Here is a 19,911-nt window from a genome sequence, read left to right on the forward strand (position 1 = left end):
TATATGATAGAATGTTAATGATAGGAGAACCTCATCAGGCACCATGGACAACCAGCCTGATCTGTCTATTCAGGAACACTAAATGACCCCAAGGCCGTCTTAGGTCAGGAACAATTTAAAGGAATCCACTGAGTTTTCAGGGAATTTGCAAATGATGCACAATCCAAAGAAACCTAAACAAACCCTGTGGGATTTATGCTAAAGATGAGACTCAGGCCAACACTTCCAAAAGCAAAGAGCAGTTTCTGAAGCTCAGTTTTGAGTATCTGATTTTGAAAGGGCCTTACTTTAATAAAGATTGCGAACTGAGTGCCCTAAACTCAAAACATTCCAAATTGTGCATTTATAACCACAGGCTCGTTTTCCACATGGTCCAGCCTGCACAAGCAGAAGACGTTGCTCTTTAAGGAATCCTACAGGAGAGCAAGATATGAATCTTTTCTGCTTCAGCTCCAATTAAATTGAGAAACAGTTAGTTCATCACTGTGTCCTCACCTGCAATGGATCCCCTTGTTCCCCTTCGGGGTTCTTTGTCTCCTATCCAGGTGCAATCCAGCTGGGTCTGCCAAGAACTGGAGGTGATGTGAATCCTTGGTGACTTTTCAGTGGTCCGGGTATACCTTACTCTTCCCAGGGCAGGCTCTGGACCTGGAATGACAGCGGCTGGAGTTGGCACTTCCCACCAAAACAAACCAAACATGGCTCCAGGGACAGGCTTCATAAGGGTATGTTTCCTGCAGCCTTGGACCAGAGGGCTGGAGAACAGAGTCGTATGTCCAGGACATCACATTTTTAAAAAACAAACCATGGTACCAAAGGGCACATGTTTTCCTGCTGTGTGGGGCAACACACCTGTGTGCAATAAGAAGGCGAGGGAAGCTGGGTTATCTGCAGGAGCATGGACTACCTCCAGCAGCATTGCTTGGCTGCTGTCCCCAAGGAGATGGACATGTTGGTGTGGGGAGAGGAGCAGCCGTGCTGCTAGGAGGAGTCTGGCTCTCCTCTCTGGTGCCTGTTCCCACAGGAGTGGTGTGAGGCAACAGGGACAAAACCAAACCTCTGCCTTGGGGCAGCCTTGCCCTCTACTAACTGTGAGAGCTGGGAATCATTTACCTGCTCTGGAACCCTCCTTGTTCATCCCCAAAAGGACAGGGCCTCAAGGGACCAGGCTGCTCAGGGGACCAGGCTGCTCAGGGGCTGATGGCCAGGCCATGGCCATGGCGTGGAGGTGATGGTGAGCCTGCAGCGAGGGTGGCAGTGAGGCTGGCATAGGGTGATATCTAGGCAGCTCTGAGGGTGACGGATAAGCCTTTGTGGGGCTGATGGCTGCTGCCATGGGGATGGTGGCAGGGATGCCGTGGGGGTGGGTGACAGCCAGGCTGCTGTGGGGCCGATGGTGAAGCCGTTGTTGGGCTGATAGCCAGGCTGCGGTGTGGCTGCTGGCTGGGCTGCCGCAGCGGTTAGCCTGTGCCCGTGTTGGGGGGACACCCAGGGGTGACAACGAGGGGTCCTCGGAGAACCCGGGGGAGCCCACTTCAGACCGGCGTTGCTTCGGGGGGCAGGCGCAGGGGTCCAGGCCCTCCTCCCCCCCAGGAGGCCCCGCCACCGCCCCCGCCCCACGGGGCGCTGCCGGGCGGCGGCGGTGGGTGTCGCCGCCGGGGGCGCGGGCGGAGGAGGAGGAGGAGGAGGCGGGCGGAGGAAGGCGGCAGCAGCGGCAGCGCTCGGGAGGAGCCTGTCCAGCGTGAGACAGCACATTCAGCCGGCGGCGGCTGTCCTGCTGCAGCGGCGGGCGGCACGGCACGGTGCAGCGCCGCCGGTAGCAGCCGTTCGGGCAGCGGGGCGTCCCTCTGCTCCCCCGGCCGCGGGGGCTCGGTGAGAGCTGCGCAGCGCCGGGAGCCTCTCCGCATCTCCTGGGCGCCGGCGGAGGTAAAGCACCCGCGGGGGGGCTGCGGGGCCGGGCCGGGGCCGCGCCGCGCCGCGGCGGAGGGGGCGAGCGGGGGGTCCCCCTGGGGGGTGCCGGCGTTGGCGGCGGAGGAGCCGGGCGGGGGACACGCTTCTCGGGATGCGCATCGGCCGCGGAGCCTCGGCGCGGCCGCCGGAGGCGCTCCCCGGCAGCCAGCCCGGGCTGGGCTGTAGCGAGCATCCCGCGGCTGCCGCGCAGGAGCCGGCCGGCCCTCTCCGGGGAGCGGGGCTTTTCCACCCCGGCAGCTCGGCTCCGGGGAGGGAGCGGGCAGGGAGGGCTGCGGTGAGCCCCGCTGGCCTCAGCGGCACCTGCTGCAGTCCCTGGGGCTCCTCCGGCCCCGGCCCCTTGGCCGCCCCGTCCCGCCGCGCCGCGAGGGGCTGCCGCAGGCTCCCGGTGCCTCGGCGCCGAGCGGCTTAAAGCAAAGGAGGGGGCTGAGGGAAAAAGTTTCCTGTCTTTATTTCTTTGCACGGCGTGAGCAACAGTGGATTTGCCGAGTCCACGGCGACGGCAGACAAGAGAATTAGATCCGTTCCCGTTCCTAAGATTATTCCCTAAAGCAGTGCGAGAAGGAGTGAATCGGTGAGAGGCCTTTTTCGCTGGTAGTTCATTGAAATACATTTTCAGAAGGATGTTACTACGGTTACATTGCCCCATCCCCCGGGGTCAGCAGAGAGCCTAAGACCCCTAGGTATTTCGTAGACAAAGCCCCTGTTTCACTGGCCGGAACGATGTGCGGTTTTCTGGTAATATTGGCATGGACAGAAAGTACAAATTTCAACTATAAATATAAAATAAGGATCCTCAGCAGACCAAGCAATCTAACCTGCGATTGTGTGTGTGTGTGTGTGTGTGAGATGGAAATACCTGACATGAAGTTGGCATGTGATTTTGGCACTTGCACCTGGTAATTTATCCAGACATACAGGGTTTTGTCAGCTCTTCACTTTTGGATGAGGACATTAAATTACCCTGAAATGGCTCTAAATATCATGAAGCACAGTGCTGCAAAACCTGTTTCAGGATGGAAATCCAAATGCCGGGACCATCTACCTCCTTACTGGATGCCAGAGACACCAAGGAATTTCATTTGTTACTACCAAATGTGCTTTGTTGAAGTTCTTACCAAGTTAAAGGGAAGAAGTTATGTTTTCTTTGCTGATTCATTTAGGTTCCTCTTTATACTTTCTTTCCATTTGAGAGGACATCTCTAGTAACAGTCTCCACATTTAGTGAAGGTGGATAAAATTCCTTCTATAATTTCTGTGAAGCATTTCTCAGCAAAAATGGGTTTCCTCAACACAAGCCTTGGGGCTGCACCCAGGTCTTTGCCCCACAGAGTGCTCACTCTGATAACCATCATCTGCCTCACTTGTTTTCCCCAAACCATCCATTTATAGCCCATGAAAATACAAAATGTGTTGCCCTTTCTGCACCTTGCCTGTGCATAGACTTTTCCGAGGATTGGGACTTTCTATCTTCTTCCTTGGTATGTGAAGAGACAGATTTCTGAGAGCCAGGTATGTGGCAGTCCAAGAGATTATTTAGAGCTGGATTAGCTGGATTTCTCCTAGCTCTAAACACCTCTGCTCTAAACACCTCAAATTAGCGTACCTTAAAAATGAATTGACTTCAGTGCTGCCTAATCCACTCTTCAAGAGAGGAATCTTTGGAGGAGCAGCAATAAACCACACGCTATTCAAGCAGTGATTATTGAAAATAAAAAGAAAAAATAGTGAGGCAAACACTCTTTCGTACACCGCAGATCTTAAATTAAGAAGCTGACCTTCCAGCTCTTTCTATAGTAGGAAGGGCAGTGAGCTGCCCTCCTTTGTGATGCCTTTCAGTGGCTATTTTTTTCATTATTGAAATGCATTTGTTTGTTTTCCAGCTTCAGGTTCCTGGTTCCTGTTATGTCTCTCACAGATAAAAGCCTTGCTTTGGGAGCTGTCTTCAGTGTAGGTACTCTTAAATGATGTGGCAAGAACTTACCTGCTGTGTTCTAAAATAAATTAGCAGATTGAGTCTATTGGTCTCCTTTTCTTTTGTAAGACAGGTTTCAAAAATCATTCCTTGCTGCCGTCAGTTTTCCAATCTGCAGGAAGAGACAGAGGGTAGGTAGAGCTGGACGCAATGGGTTGCGGTAGAGGTCTCACCATTGCAGGATACTGGACAATGTGGTGAAATGGGCTGGGAAGGAAAAAGATAAGGGAGTGAAACAGAAAAACATAAGGGTATAGAAAGGCATTGCTGTTTTTCAAAGCTTCACCAACTCCTGCTAATGATTCAGGTGATCATGTGGTATCTTTCAGCTCCTCAAACTTAATGTCCTCTCACAGAGGTTTAAAATATGTTCATAGGCTCTCTCTAAGACCACTCAGGCTTATTAACTAGTGCTATGCCTCAAGTTGATCAACAACAGTAGTAATTAGGAATCTTTCAGAGTCACTGATGCCTAGTGCCAAAACAAGCAGCTACTTGGAGGCAGTGGTGCAATGTTAACAGAAAGATCTTCCCTATCCTGCCCATAGGCTTTAATTTTCAGGGAGCTACCACTGAAATCCTCACTGAGGTGCATGGGGAAATTGATATCTGCGGAGGTATGGTCTCAGGTTTTCAGCAACCATAGCCAGACATCATGACCTCAGTGCAATACTTATCTGATATTTTCATATTTTTATTTCAAAAACCTTAAATGAAACACATCATAATGACTGTAGACGTCGTCTGTGTGTAAAAGGAACATTTTTCTGGCAGGAATACTAATGGAGTATATTGGCAAAGTGCTCTAGTACAGATGCATCAGTGTTAGTAAAACTGTTCTTTTGCCAGTGTAGCTTATTTCAGTTCATCTGAGCAACACAAGTTACACAGGTGAATACACATTTACATGTCCATAAGGGGGCTTGCTTTCCCCATGAGGGTTTGTATGGTGTGCTTAACTGACCTATATAAGCAGGCAGAAATGGTAGTGCAGGTATAATACTGCTTAAAGAACAGAAAATGTGAAAAATCTGAGAAAAAAAGTGTATAAAAAGCTGAGACCCTGGCTCAGTCTAAATCTCAGATAGACACAATATGTCCCTTTAGTACTTGGTAATTATCCTTCTAAAACCATGCTAGCTCTTTTTAAGTCAGACATGACATTGGGAGCTGTTGTTCACTTGGCCATCTGCAAGCACTCAAAATAAGGCAGTATGCAGTATACATGAGCTAGCTCTCCCAGTACTGTTCATTTTAGGTGGCATCATCTTGCCAACTTTTCTGGGAAATGGCTACTTCCAGGCAGATGGCAGGAGCTGCAGGAAGCTGTGAAGCAGAGTGATGTGGGAGCCACTAGATCTCATAGATACAAGACACATCTGATGATCTGTGAGAGCTATGACGTCCTGACTCCTCCTGAGCTTAAAACTGTACTCCCTCTTTTCTTTTTACTGTACTACTTCAGCACTTTTTGTTTTCCCTTTTGAGGCAAAAGCATTCTAGTGAGTGTCTGGGAGTGCACTGCAGCAGCAGAAGGCATGGGGCAGGAATGACAGTTCTGGAAGTGTTTTGTGGGCAGCACACTGTAACTCCGTGCTGAAGTTTTAAGGGCAGACAACTCTGTCCTGTTACAGCTGATAGTAATAGAAGTTTCTCTGTGAAGTCACTGGTGGTGAATCTAGCCACCAGAGTGATGGCAGAAGTCATTGTCTGATAGCCATGAGACACCCCCAAACTCTTTTGAAGACAATGAGAGTCTTTGCATTGACTTACCCTTTGGATGAGGTCCTGTGCAGCTGCTGCTTTGACCTGGGTGCACATACCTGTGTTAGCCAATGAATAATCGCTGCTCAGATGACTCTTGTGACTCTTGGCTGTTAATCTTAGACTAAAAGTACATGTTACCCTATTTTCATGTTTAACACTGCTTCCATGCATGTGGATCTGACCTGGAGAAACAGGTTACATCAATCTGAGGAGGAAACCTCCCAGGAGCCCTTCTGGACCAGTGGAGTTCGACCCTGTGTATTCCACAGGTGCTGCTGACTGTCCCTGCTTGTCCCTACAATAATTAGTGAGTAATTTGGCAGAGGAAGAGGGCTCATTTATTGCCACTCAGTGGAAGGCAATTATAGAGGGAATCTTTTAAGGACATAGCTTTTTTGTTTCCAATGGTATCTTCTCTTCCCATTTCTTTTCCTTCTTGCTGTTGTTCTCTGAGGCTTATCCTTTTCTCTCTTCCTCAGTACTAGTCTTAATGCCATGTTCTCTCCTCACCGGTCTTCCCTTCTCTTTTGTCTTCTGTCCCTGGGATAGAACTGGTTTTAGTTGCTTGTTCTTTTCTCCCTCTGTCTGCGGTGTGGTACAAGTAATTCCAAATTCTGCTTCTTGGTTATTCATTTTTTGCTTCAGTCAAGCAGAAAGATGCGGTATATTTTGTGTTGAAACAATGGGGAGTTATAATAAGGTGAAGATACAAGACTTCTTAGTATGATCAAATATAAGTATAATGGAGGATGTATTGTTTACGTATTTCTATCAATGTCTCTAAGCCTTTTCTAATGCTTGATTCTAGTATTTTCAGGCTGAATTTGACAGGAAAAGCTATCCCTCAAAGTATGCTATGTTAGTATTGAAAGTTAATCACTGGAGGTCCTAGACCACATTCAGGGAAAATATGGATCTCTCTTGCTTTAAACTGTTTAGCCCTTCCATTCGGTATTCATTAACACAGATCTTAGCTCTTAAAGTGCATAGACAGGGGTATTAAATCCATACTATTCAAGGCATGCCCTTGTTTCTTGTTTTGCACATTAGACCACCGCTGTTAGGATCAGAGTGGTTACCAGGTCACTTGGTAATTGGGGCAAAGGCATTTCAAATGATTGCTATTGTGTATTTTCAGAAATTAAAATATTTAGCAAAACAGGGTCACAGAAAAAAAAAAAGCCACCCAGACTGCTGTCTATACTATTCCTTGTATTGAATCTGTCGTGGTTTCAGGACTGTTCCACTGACTGAGCATTTAAAAGAATTTCTTCTTTGATTCTCACAGCACAAACAAAGTTGAGGGACTGTCTATACTCATGTGACTTGCTTCATAATACATGTTTGTCTTCTCTGTAAGTAATATAAAAGAATCACAATTTTCCTTAATCACACTATTCAGAGTTGTATGACTTTTTTTTTTCCCATCGGTTTGTTTCTAGTTACATTTTGTGCAGTTGCTGAACCAGAATGTGGTTTGTGTCATAATGCTGAAGGTTTTCAGATCTCAGTTTTCCCCTAAATGAGTTCTTTTCTTTGCCCTTTTTTAGCTTTGACTGCTGCTAGAGCTTTGTTACACACTCATAGCAGTTTGTTACAGACTATCAACTTCTGCCAGTCTTCATTGCCTAGGAACCCAAATTACTTCTGAAAAAAACAGAGAAAAGATAGTTTGTGTTACATATATGTATGTGTTTAAGTTGTGTGGTGCATTAAACAATGAATGGCTTAAAAATCTATAACCTTTTTGAAGGAAACAAGAAATTTGACCTAAATCATACCCCCTAGTGTGCAGTTAGCTATTCATGTACATAATCTGCTGCACTTGGCAAAGCGTGTGAATGTTGTATTCCTGCCTTTCACTATCTCCATAGTAGTAATAATAATACAAAAAAATTGTGCTGATGGGATAGGAGGGTATTGTACTGGGAACAAAAAAAAAAAAACAGTGATGCCATTCTCTGTTTGTACTGCAAGAGCCCGTGGGAAAACTGTCCCATTATTTCCCACAATATTTTCTTTTTCACAGAAAGTTGAATAGAAGGAAAACACAGGAAAGCCTAGTTTCTCAGCCTTTATGAGTCTCTTCAAATATATTAAAAACACGCTGTGAAAATTCAGTATTATTTTTATCTGGTTATAAATTATAGAGCTTTCGTCTTTTTCTTATATGTTCAAAGCACAGAACTCAAAAGATGACAGTAAATTATATTCTCTGGAAGGGGCTAAGGTGAAAAAAAAGATGTTACAATCTTACTGCTAATGTTCTCCACACCTTTTACAGCCCTTCCTTTATGCAGATAGCACTTATTGGGTTTTACTGTTTACTTATCAATGAATCAGAGGACAGGGAAGTAAAAAACTAGATAGCCCCATTGACATACAGACATATGCGTCTTTTCATATTGATATTGAAGTCTTTAAGATCATGCCTCCTCAGTGTTGATTCAGTAAACTTTTAATTAAGTTCTTAAAGTTTAATTACAAACTCTTCCCAAGAAAGTTTCTGATCTCACTAAACTAAGTAATTAGGCATAAGTATAATGAAAGTCAGTGGCCTCCAATTTTTTGTGTTACTTTTCTTGATATATGGATATAATATATAAAGCAATAAGACTGCTATGCTTTCTCATAACACATAATGTCCGTTTTTGCTAAAGGGCTACCTGTATTACCCCCTTAAACCTGCATTCTTCTCTGTTCTCTCTTGTGATATTGCAATGATTTGTAGACTTTTTAAGCTATGTTCCCCTCTTCATCCTCAAGACTTTCTGTTGGAGCCAATAAGCCCCTACATTTTACATTTCACGTTTAATGTGGCTGGAAAGCAGACACGGACCATTTCTGATTGCGTTGTGGACCACCAGTGGTCCCATATTTAGAGAACCACTAGTAAAAGTTGATTTATTTTCCAAAAAATATCTATAGCATTAGGTTCCTCATTTGAAGAGAGCCAATGGTATCTAACTGCTGCAGTGAGTGTACCTGAATTCCTCAGACTTGAAGTTCTTATGGTGCCTGGGAAGCACAGGTAAATCTAGACTTACAGAATGGTGTAGAAACAGAAACCCAAATTGCAGGCCTCAAAAATCTCTGCTTGGCTGTCACCTAGCTCTCAAAGCACAGGCAGTCTCTGATCCCTGTTTCATATTAGAGTTCTGCTTCTGAACGTGTTCTTCCCCTTGAACCCCCAGACTCAACAGCCTGGGTGTCTGCTGTCTGTCTCTCCTAGGCTGCTTCATCTGGTTTGCATTTCTTGAGCCCACCTGTCAGACTGTGTGCTCCATGTCAAGCTGCAGGTGATAGCATGTGCTCCCTCTTTTAGTGCACCCTGGTTTGAACGGGGCTTACCTCAGGTAAGGAGTCTCAGGTAATTTTAGCCTTTGCTTAAAGAGATATTTGCCTTCACCTGTGCTCTAATCAGCAAGCTGTGTGTTTCTGCAGTAGGCACCTTCCCAGTCTTTCCCACTGAAGCTGCTCCACGTAAGTCTGAACTATTAAAGATTCTTTGGGTGCAACAGAGCATGTGGGGAAAAAACAAAGGGCTCTTCAGCACCTTGCTCCAAGTACTCAGTGAGAAAGGAGAGTCTTTGGTTCCAGATACTAAACACAGCATTGTATTTTAGACTTAACAGTCATTGCATATAATATAAACTAACCCTGAAACAAAGACCAGAACCAGAGGCCTCAGTTAGGGACTGATGTCCACTCTCTTGTATCTGCTGCTTCTGGTCCAGCGAATCTTTGCAGAAAAGAAATTGGTAGAAAATAGCTTCAGTGGTTAAGAACGCAATCTCTGTTTTTCTGGTCTTTCTCACCCATTAGGCAAGTCACCTTAGGGAGGTGGGTTTCAGTCCTCTCAAGACAAAAACCCTCCAGCCGCTCCCCGCCCCACCCCCCCCCCAACCCACAAACAAACCCTAAAACATGTTTCTCCCATTTGAGTGGAATACCACAGAGAAGATAAATGGAAGACTTCTGTCCTCTGTCATATTCAGGTTTTTTGCAGTTCTTGATATGTCCTTGAAATTATGCTGTTAGACACCTGTATTTATCATCTTGCCTTTTTTTCTTGGCATATCTTTACTGGATTAACAGGGATGATTGGCTAAGGCTAGCTCTGATAGTTCATGTTGCTTTGTTAGTACAGCCAAAGAAGCCCTGGGAAGTATGAAGGGCACGGTAGAGTTGTTGCTTTCATTTTGCTTCCTTAAAAATTATGAGAACTCACATGAGAGACTCTGCATATTTCTTACAGCCAGGGCTCTTCCCTGCTTTCTAATTCTTTAGGTGTATTTACTTCAGAGATTAAATCAATGTGCAATGTTTTTAGCCTAATTACATCCTTACAAACATCAGCCACAAAGCAAAGCATGTTTTTGTTTTAAGAAATGATATCTGGGTGAGTCTTCCAGCAAAACCTGCATGTTGGCAGCATAGCTTGTACTTTGATGTGTGCCTGGCAGTTGTCATAACTGGGTTAAGCAGCAGACACTAGAGCATGCATTTTTCATGTTTGGGTATAAGGCTTTAAGTATCAGTTTGCTGGCTAGATATCACTCAGGTTATTTCGGAAGGGGGGTAGAAAAGTCAGAGGGGTGAGTTTTACCCCCACAGAAGGAATGGAAGTACATGTTTTAATGTCTGAAATGTTTGCAGGGTGGAGAAAATGAGTCTTTGTTCCACTTCAGGAGAGAGAGACTAGCAGACATCTTGAGGTGGAATTCTACATCAGGTCTCAGTAAGGCATTAAATATAGTCCTGGGAGGCGCTTTGGTACTGTTAGGATGAACCAGATATTTTATATAGGTTTTGAAGAAGTGGTGATATCAATGATAACAGCAGCTGTCATTGAAATCTGAGCATTATATAGGAAGTACATACAAAAGAAATTGAAATCAGAAACATGAAACGTAGAGCTCTTTTTTCTAGATAAATGACCTGTGGCTTGAGGGTTAGATTCTGTCATCTCTCACATTATTCACCTCTAAAATCTTATGAATTTATAGCTTGCATTTGGTTCTCTTTGAATGTCAGAACACTTTTTTAAGCTGTCCTGCTAGGTCCTGCACTTCCTTTCTGAAGCAACTGGGAAATTCACAGAAGATAATATGAAGTGACTAGTAAGACCAGTTAATGTGTGGGGAATGCAGAGTCAGAAAGACTCGGAATTGTCTGCTGTTCCCAGGCATATGCAGAGCCACACATGGAGCCCTGAGTTTTACTGCAGCCAAACAGTACAAGATAACAGAAACAGAAGCCAATAGAGAGGACTGACCAAGGATACCTAGAAATCTCGTATTCTACAAGATCAAAATGTTGTCAGGCGTGCAATTGGTTGTTTTGTTAAAAACATCCACTCGCAACTGGGGCACGATTTCTCAGTCAGGTCTTGAGGGAATACAAATCGGTATTGGTTGCGTCGTTAAGGATCATCTCCCAGCACCACATCTGCGATCATTGTAACTGTGCTCATTAATGCTTGTCGAGGGAAAGTCCAAGACACTTGAAAAGACCTATTTAAAGTCTTATTTTCTTTGAGGTGATACGTGCAGCCAGTTCTGTGGAACTCAATATAAAGGGAGCATAGTTGGTGTGAGATGTGCAGCAGCTTTTCTAGTGACCTATTAGTATGTAGTATTTAGAGTCATTTTAATCCTAGATGCAATGTCATGTGTTTCTCACTTATCTCCAGTGAGTTGTTGCCAGCAGCTTGTTCTCTTCACCCCTGATGGCTCTTCCATGGAACTATGCTTGTTGGAATTGAAAAGATCGTGGTCAATGTAAGAGGCTAAGGGGACACGAGAGAATGGGATGGTGAGAAGGTGATGCTTCATTGACACTGCCTGGTGCCGGAAGAATGGGCAGGAGCAGAGCTTTGCTCATACACTGCTTTGTGGGGGCCCTATAATTCTGCTGTAGCTGAGTTCATTTTGTAGAAGGGTCATTATGAAAGAAAAAGTGAAAAGATTAAATGGTAATAGTTTGTAAGGGATGTACAACTGAGTAGTTGTGGGTATGTATCTTACACCCTGTCAGCCTCAAAATAAATAGGCTAGAGATGCACTGACCTGTTGCATAGCAACCAGGAGGAAGCACAGAACCAAATCTCTGAACGATGTGATTTGTAAACCTTTACAGAACAAAGTACAAGACCTTTGCCCATCTGCTAGAAGTGTTCAGAGACTGAAGGATAAAAATGGTACATTCCCTGAAATCTGACTTAACAACCATTTTTATTTATAGATAAATACGCAGATGCAGTGTAAAAAGTCTGACTGTTCTGCCTCAAGGTTATGTAGAAAAAAATACTTAGTCTCTCCAATTTTATTTAGTGTTTCCTAGGATTCATCACACAGGAGATTCCTTAAAATATTGCAGATCCTAAGTTTTTGCATCTGCAAATATTTGCCCATTGTTGCAATCTTGTAAACATTGATAAGCCAATTTAGCAAAAGTATTTACAATATTCAACTGAAGTAAAGTACAAATTCTGATGCATGATGGAAAGAAGTACTCATGTTTACTTAAAAATTGCTGTCAAGGAGATGATTCTATCCCCTCTTGCCCATTTGAAGTGTGTTTCAAACATTATTTTCAAATTAATACCATGAATTAGAATGCATTTATGCTAGGGTAACAGCTCCCTCTGCTTTCTTGCAGACCAAAGATATTTATCTGCTTTGTACAATTTCATACTTTGTATGGACACTTTACACTTGTAAAAGTCATAGGTATATCCCATGGGAATTTTTTCTGTTGTAAGAATGCATATTACTAGCTGTCGGAAATGGGTTAGTTTGTACAACATAGAGACAAATGTGGTACATAATAGAAATAAATTGGTTTTTTTCCAGTATAAAACCCCATATGTAATAGTTTCAATAGTAATAGTACTCTCACTCTGTAAGCCTATTCTTTAAAACAAAAAAATCACTGAGTAATGTATTTTATTGTATAGCATCATTTGCCTTTCAAACTAAAGATGTTTTGCAAGTTTGGACTCAAGAGTAACTGGCTTTTTGTGAAGGCATATGAATAATACATGTACAGCATCTACAAGTATTAGATGCTGCCTATTTATTTTATAAAAGTGTATTAATGAATCAATTTTTTCTAATTAGTTATATAAGATGACTAATGCCATATGTAACAGTATTTAATGAACCCCTTTGGTGATTGCAATGGGGATAATAGAAAGTACAACATAGGAAGTCACAAAACAGGAAAGACTTTGAGGCTTATGAAGTGATGAATACAGTTCTACTCCAGTGCAGCCTACTGAATGAACAGCATGCAAAAATCCCTCAAACAGCAAAAAGCAATATAATTTGTAGGTTTTTTTATCTCCTACCAGATTTGGAAACTCAGATTTTCTTTTAGGTGGGCTCAGTGATAACATACAGACAAGATGCTATTCAAGCTTAAAGAGGAGAGAGAGATCTTATTTTCTTTTTCTACTTATAAAAATATGCCCTGTTACAATTTTATTTGTCTTTGGGTTTGGTTTATTCATTATACATTGGGCACTCTGTGCTTTTTTCCTACAGTCCAAGAGACATACATGTGTTGTCACTCTTTGCATCTCTAACTCTGTGGTTTTATTACCCTGGCAAGTATCAATTTATTAGTTCTGCAGCTGTAATAAACCTTTTTAGGTGCCTGTGACTATTTCTGCTGTTAAATGCTCATATAAATGGTTTGAAAAAATACCTGCTCAAATATTGCGATACTGATCATTGATAAAGACCTTATAGCTTATTATAAAACTGTAGTAAGTCTAACTGGCTTGTACCTACAAAAGTACTTGCATGGCTTTTAAACCATTTGAGGGTAAAATGCTGTTTGCATCTCCCATGCTTTTGTGCTTACTGCTGCCATTAATGAAATGGTTGTGGGATGTTGCTGCCGGTGTGATAAGCTTAGTGGATTAGTTCCGTGTAAGTTCTGTACGGCAGAGAAGTTTGTGCAAACACCATTATTATTTTAAGATTAATGTAAATGGGCTTTCAGAGGTCTTGTTTCATACACTGACAAGCTAAAAGGAACTGCTGGGAGCAGATTAAGGGCAGGATTCTTCTCACCCAGTCCGAGACATTTACAGTGGAGATTTCTAGAACTTAACTGATGACCCAGGGCACTTCAGCATCATTGGAGAGGAACAGGTGGCTTTGGGGCAAACTTAATTTTAGCTGCTTTTAGTTGTCTGCTTTAAGAAAAGTGGAATCACATCCTAGGATACCCAGACTCATTTGATTTTACCTGCATCGATGGTAAGGATAGCTTTGTATCTACATTGTGGGCATGCAGACCGAGCGAGACAGGCCCAGTAGGTGGTGAAGCCCCAGCAAGCAGTCCCTCAGAAGCCTTGCTGCTGCGTTTGCATGTGCCCAGGTGGCTGCATCCTGGTGGGTCTGGTGTGCAACCTTTGATGTGCAAGTGGAATGGGCTGTATTTCCAAGCCTAAGAAGAGACTCTGAGGCATATTTAATTGCGTATGGGGAAACCTGACATCTTGAAGTCGAACAGGCCATTTCATTAAAAGTCTTGCCAAGAGGAGCAGGCTCCTTTCTCCAGTAGGTCAAAGAAAGGAGAATTTCCTCAGAGTATTAGTAGTGCAGGCAAGTGCTCTCTGTGCAAGGTGGTTCACATCCATGTTTCCTGCTACATCTCAAGAACTTGTGCTAGCACATGAGTGGTAAGCTCTTCTGGAGTGGGAGGTCTCTCTCCTTTTAAAACTGTGTCACTTGACAGTAAAACTGGGCCAAGCAAAATAAAAATTGGTCTAAGATTATGCAGCCTTGAAGAGGGGAGCCATACACTGCTGCCCTGCTATGAGAACTACTTCTACATTTAATGCAGTGTTCAGTGTGTTTGTTCCTATGTGTTCCTCTCCTAGATAGATGATTTAATTGCTTCGCTACGAAATGTGCTCCTTACCATTTCCCTCTGACCACTGCCTTCTCCCAGGGTGGAGAAGATTAGGTTGCACATAAGCCTCAGGCTGTTATCTGCACCACAGTGGATGTTAGAAGTAAATCTTTTTTACTGTTTACCTTTATCTCTCTTGGTGTGGCGTGCCCTTTGGCACTCAGAATAGCAATTTTTAGAAACGTGTTCCTAGTAATGAGTACAGAGTGTTAACTCCATGGTTAATGCCAAGCAGAGTGACGAGTACGCTCGCCTCCTTGCTCACTCCTGAGCTGCTGCCATCTGAGAAAGGTGGTTACACACCTTTGGTGTTCAATTTGTGCTAAAACTGTAAATAGCCAGTTTGAAAGTTGGAAAGCTGTTTGGGGGGCTAAGGCATGACTATAATATATGCAGGATGAAAGTAACTTGAGATTAATTTCTTTCTGTAGCAGCTCTGGCAACATTCTTTGAAGGAAATTTAATCATCATCTTTGTTGTATATAAGATCTGTTTTGTTAAAAATAGGGCAAAGTTATAATAGGATTTGATTACCCTGACTAGGGCATTGTAAAGAAGGGGCCAGGCGCTAAACCGTTGGTGCTCAAATCGGGGAAAGCTAATTAGCTTCCCTGACATGAAGGGAACGAATTTTTAGAAAGCCGTTCATTGATATCCGACGAACAGCTTGAAAGGGATGCCAAACCCTCAGGGCTTCTGTCGTGAGCCTTAAAACACATTTGCATATTTTTTGCCCAGAAACAGGAGCTCGTTCTCTGTTGCCAAACTGCAGAACTAAAAGGATGCAAAACCTCTATCTAGTCTGGAGGGCTCTGAGGGGGAACTTCACAATGAGAATTCAAATGTGTGCAACAGATTAGGAAAATGACTTCAAATGGGATTTCAGCCATATCTGAGAGAGACTGACAAATCCTGAGCAGATTGGTAGGCAAAATACTACCTGCACTGCCATTAGAAAGCTTGTTTTCTTCTCCGGGCATTTCTCATGTACAAAATAGCTCACTGACGTCAACTGATCACACAGATTAATGTTGTTTAAGGTGCTAGTGTTTAGTTTGCTTGGTATCAAATGCAATTTTTCTGCCAGTTTTGATTTCTCTTTCTCAATTTGAAAATGTTATCATCATGAACAGGACCAGAGTGATGGAGGAATAAAGAAATGATGGTCCTTCGCATACAGCCAGAGCACCCAGTTTGTCAGCAGTTTAATGTCCTTCCCAGCCATACCATTTACTGGGGGTTATGGGTTGAACTGGGAGTTCCCAGGCCCTGGAAGGACTGCAACGTACCTTGCCAGGACAGGCAGCTCTGCTGAAGTGCAGAGTCTGTGACAGTGTGAGCTGGACTGGTTTAACTGCTGCTGGTGGGCCTGAGCTGGACGTTTGACTGGGAAATGTTAGCATCCATGGTATGGTGCACACACAGATACAGCTACACTGGCGCCTCTGGCATCCCTCACGCTGCTTTTATGCCTGCCATTTTCACTGATCTGTTTCCTCTTCTGATTCTGAATATTGTTCTTTTATTTAATTAAAGTACTTGTGAAGACAACAAAGCATTTAGGGCCAAGATTGCATTTAATGTGCAGGTGATGTTTGGTTGACAATATGCTCGATATCATAGGCTAATTATGCTTTTATCATTTTTAAGAGGAAGCCGCTGATTGCAGAGGAATTAATGATGGGTGAAACTGCCATATAATTTTTAGCATATAAATTTACTCTCTGGTCATCCACCCACCCAGGCAGTGTTGTGGGTGGAGTTCTCATTATATTAATGGAGAGCTGCCATTTAGATTTCCCCTGCATCAAGCAAACAATAAACTTCCATTGCGTATACATGGCAGTGCCATTGATCTGATCGATTTTGGGTTGCAGTGGTGGAAGTTATCAGTGATGTGTGAATAAATAGAAAAGGGACAGTTAATTCTTTCCGTGAATGTCTATATTAGTCAGGACTGTCTGAAACAAAGTGCTAATAAGAAAATCAGTATTGATACAGTTAGATGACAGCTCATAATGATTATGGTTTTACAAAATAAATAAATTATCTGTGACTTAATTTATGGATTTGGGCAACACCGGCAGGGTTTTAAAACTGTGGGAAAAGTTTGGTATCCTATGTTCTTGAGAGATCTGGCTCTATTTCTGTATGATGTGACTTTGCATCTCTTTACCCTTCATTTTCAAGACTCGTGTAACAGCAGCATAGGTTGAAAGTGAGATTTAAAGTGCCAGCAGTGTACATGTCTTCATATCACTGTCCTCCAGAGAACTGACTTTAAGACTAAGTGGTGAAGGAGGTCTTTCAGTAGCTGAGAAGAAATGCTTTTGCCAAGTTTGTGTGATTGGAGTCAAACCAGGAACATTAGACATGTCTCCTGCCTCTTGGAAAGGTGATCTGAGCACGAGACTGTTGGCAGGGCAATGTGCTGCTTTGTTAAAGAGAAGCTCAGCTTTGCTGGGTTGCCTGGTTGTGTGTACGGCTTTTGGGGGGAATAGCCCAGCTTTCCCTGCAAAAGGTGGAGGAGATTCTCATGCAGGATAGCCTGTAGCTTGGTGAGAGTTCTCCCTGGAGGGGTGAATGTGTGAAGGATATTGAGACTGAGCTGTGGGTCTGCATGGGGCTATACCAGTACGACAGTGGGGACCCTGGGATGGCAGCCATTCAAGGCAACTGCCAAAGTAAAAGCTATCATATTTCCAATTTTTGGGAGTAAAATTATTACTTGTCTAAGATGGGTGGGGCTGTTTGGGACAGATTTTGTTCTCGTACTTAAAATTGAAATCCATTCGTGGATCTGGGACTCAGTCCGGCAGAGCTGCCGAAGCTGCTGAAAATGAAAAGGACATTAGTTTCAGTGTGTAAAACCATTAGAGCATTATTTTGAACAGCAGGCTAAAATGTGTTTGCTTCGTGAAGGTAGTTTTCTAAGGAAGGTCCTTTGAAAATATATTCCATATTCAGTGATTTTTCTGGTCTAATTTCAAGAAATAAAAATTGTGAAACAAACGTCCTGCTGTCTACAATGTCAGTATAATCCAAGGGCCAGCATTTATATAGAAATATATTTGTAGAAATATTAGAAGCACTGTTTTTGATATAATTCAGTATCTTTTTTCAGTAAATAGGGAAAACATTTAATTCTGGTTTCAACTTGGTTTCCATAAATCTTTTTCCAGCAGAGTCAAGATGTCAGACAAAAGTGATTTAAAAGCAGAACTTGAGCGCAAAAAGCAGCGTTTGGCTCAGATAAGAGAAGAAAAGAAACGGAAGGAGGAAGAAAGGAAGAAGAAAGAGGTAAATATGCAAAAATGCCTTTTAGATAGCTCATACTTGCAGAAAGGGCTTGCTGAGGTTTTGACATCTCAGTATTGTATACCCCTAGGTATCTGTCATGTGGAATGAGATTCTCAAACTCACATCAATCTGACCTTAAAATCAAAATGCTTATTTTTAGTCAAGAAAGTTGGGGTGAAGGAATTGCTTTTCAAACCAACGCACTGTCAGATGACAACAGTTTAGACAACATGATGTGTATGTGTGCGTAGAAAGAAAAATTGGTTTGCCACAATGCTTTTTCCTGGGCTCTCCTTCAATGGAAAGGGAGTGGAGAGCGGGGGAAACACAGAAAGAGGGCTCACATTTTTTTCAAGCCATTACAATCTAAATATGTATTTTTGTACTCCAAAGACTAGTTTGATTACTAGCTAAGGTAACAGATTTACAATTATTATTCTCCAGTAAAGTAAAACATAATTGCAATTGCATTTTCATCTGCTGGCATGGGTGCATCTTTCAGTTCTGTTAAAATTTGATTGACATATTAGTTTATTTGTCCTTGACAATATGCATTAGGTTTTTCATTAAGGGGTTTGTACTTCATTTTATTCAGTCACTTAGCGGAATAGAGGTGAGAATTGACAGGGAGTGGATATTCATTTTCATGCAAAGTCAGAGAAGCATTAAGTGATTATGTTTCCTTTCCTTCAAATGTCAACACTTACTATAGTTTAAAGCACCTGTTATCCTTTACTAATAACTGGTTTCCTTTTAAACTGACACTTTAATATTGTACATGAATTTCATGGAATTACTGTGGAAATGTGATGTGATCCAAGAAATCAGCATTCCAATGTTCTCTGTTTTAATCTTGTTTCATTTGAGCCATTTTTGTGCAATTACCAGCATGCACTACCCACCCACACACACCCCACCCCCCAAGTGAGGCTCCTGGAGTCACTAGGGGAGTCCTCTGTAAGCAGAACTTTAAATGTTGACATTTTCAGTGTTCATTACTAGCCTGTTAATGAATTAGAGGGAAGGGAGCCAAGCTAATGACTTGAGGAAGCTATTAAGTCCTTTCCTTTGTCCCCTGGCTCTGATTTTATGCCTCATGGAGATCTTGTGGTGTTTGGAACTTTCCATTGGCCCTGATAACCAGATCCAGCTAGGGACACCCAGCTCTGCAGATTATGCTGCGGTGCCTAACTGTGGTGCCGTAAATGGGGAGCACTGGGATGCCTGATGGCCTCTGGGAGTGAGATCTAACATTCACGTAGGTGCTTAGCCACACACACTGGTGTAAAGAGTTGTCTACAACCCTACGTACTGTGAGATACTTCAGGCTAGCTCATGGGAAGAGCTGAGCACAGGGATATGCCTGAACTTTGGCTGTAAAAGCAATGTTCTTCTGCATCCTGCCTGGGTCCAAACTGGCGAACATGGAGATACTTCCGAACTTCAAGGTTTTCTGTTGTGCCAGCACCAACATCAACACCAGGCTGAGGTGCTGTGGCAGTCTTCTTTGATGCACTGTCTGGTTTCAGCAGAAGGGGAAACCTCTCTGTGTGAAGGCTAGATAGGGTCAGCTGATTTAGTTTCAGCCTTAGGTCCGAAATATAGAGGTAGATGGCTCCAGACATTCTCTATAAGAACTGTGCTGGCATTGCTGTGTTTAAGACATGACAAAATGATAGACATGACCACTTACATTTTGTTTTACTTGCATTACTGATTACTGCAATGGACTACAAAGTGGGACATGGGTTCAGTTCCCTCATCTGCTTGGGAGAAGGGCTGCAAGCTGGTTTTTTTCAGTGGAGTGCTCTAACCACTAGGCTGGGGTATTGATGTTTTCCTTTCACCCTACTAAACTGGGGAATGATGAGCCAAATATAAGGGATTTGGGATAATGCAGATGTTGATGCTCCTCCTCTTTCTAGGTCTCAGTAGACCAGAGGAGGAGGAGGCTGATGTGTAGAAGCTCC

General features: G+C 43.2%; 1 protein-coding gene across 9 annotated transcripts in view; it reads left to right on the forward strand.

The window, feature by feature from the left end:
* The first annotated feature begins 1,707 nt into the window (after positions 1-1,707).
* DYNC1I1 (dynein cytoplasmic 1 intermediate chain 1) overlaps positions 1,708-19,911 on the forward strand; it is a 193,977-nt gene continuing 175,773 nt past the window's right edge. For 3 of the 9 annotated variants that reach the window (XM_037386333.1, XM_037386338.1, XM_037386339.1), the window contains exons 1-2: positions 1,708-1,926; positions 17,824-17,941. In XM_037386333.1, coding sequence (XP_037242230.1) covers positions 17,834-17,941 — 108 coding nt within the window. In that variant the 5' untranslated portion in view covers positions 1,708-1,926; positions 17,824-17,833. Of the gene's footprint in view, positions 1,927-8,942; positions 9,067-17,823; positions 17,942-19,911 lie in introns of all 9 variants that reach the window. The other 6 variants (XM_037386337.1, XM_037386340.1, XM_037386341.1 and 3 more) reach the window with 4 other exon arrangements.

The sequence above is a fragment of the Falco rusticolus genome, chromosome 4 (genome assembly GCF_015220075.1).
Source record: "Falco rusticolus isolate bFalRus1 chromosome 4, bFalRus1.pri, whole genome shotgun sequence".
Taxonomy (NCBI): domain Eukaryota; kingdom Metazoa; phylum Chordata; class Aves; order Falconiformes; family Falconidae; genus Falco; species Falco rusticolus.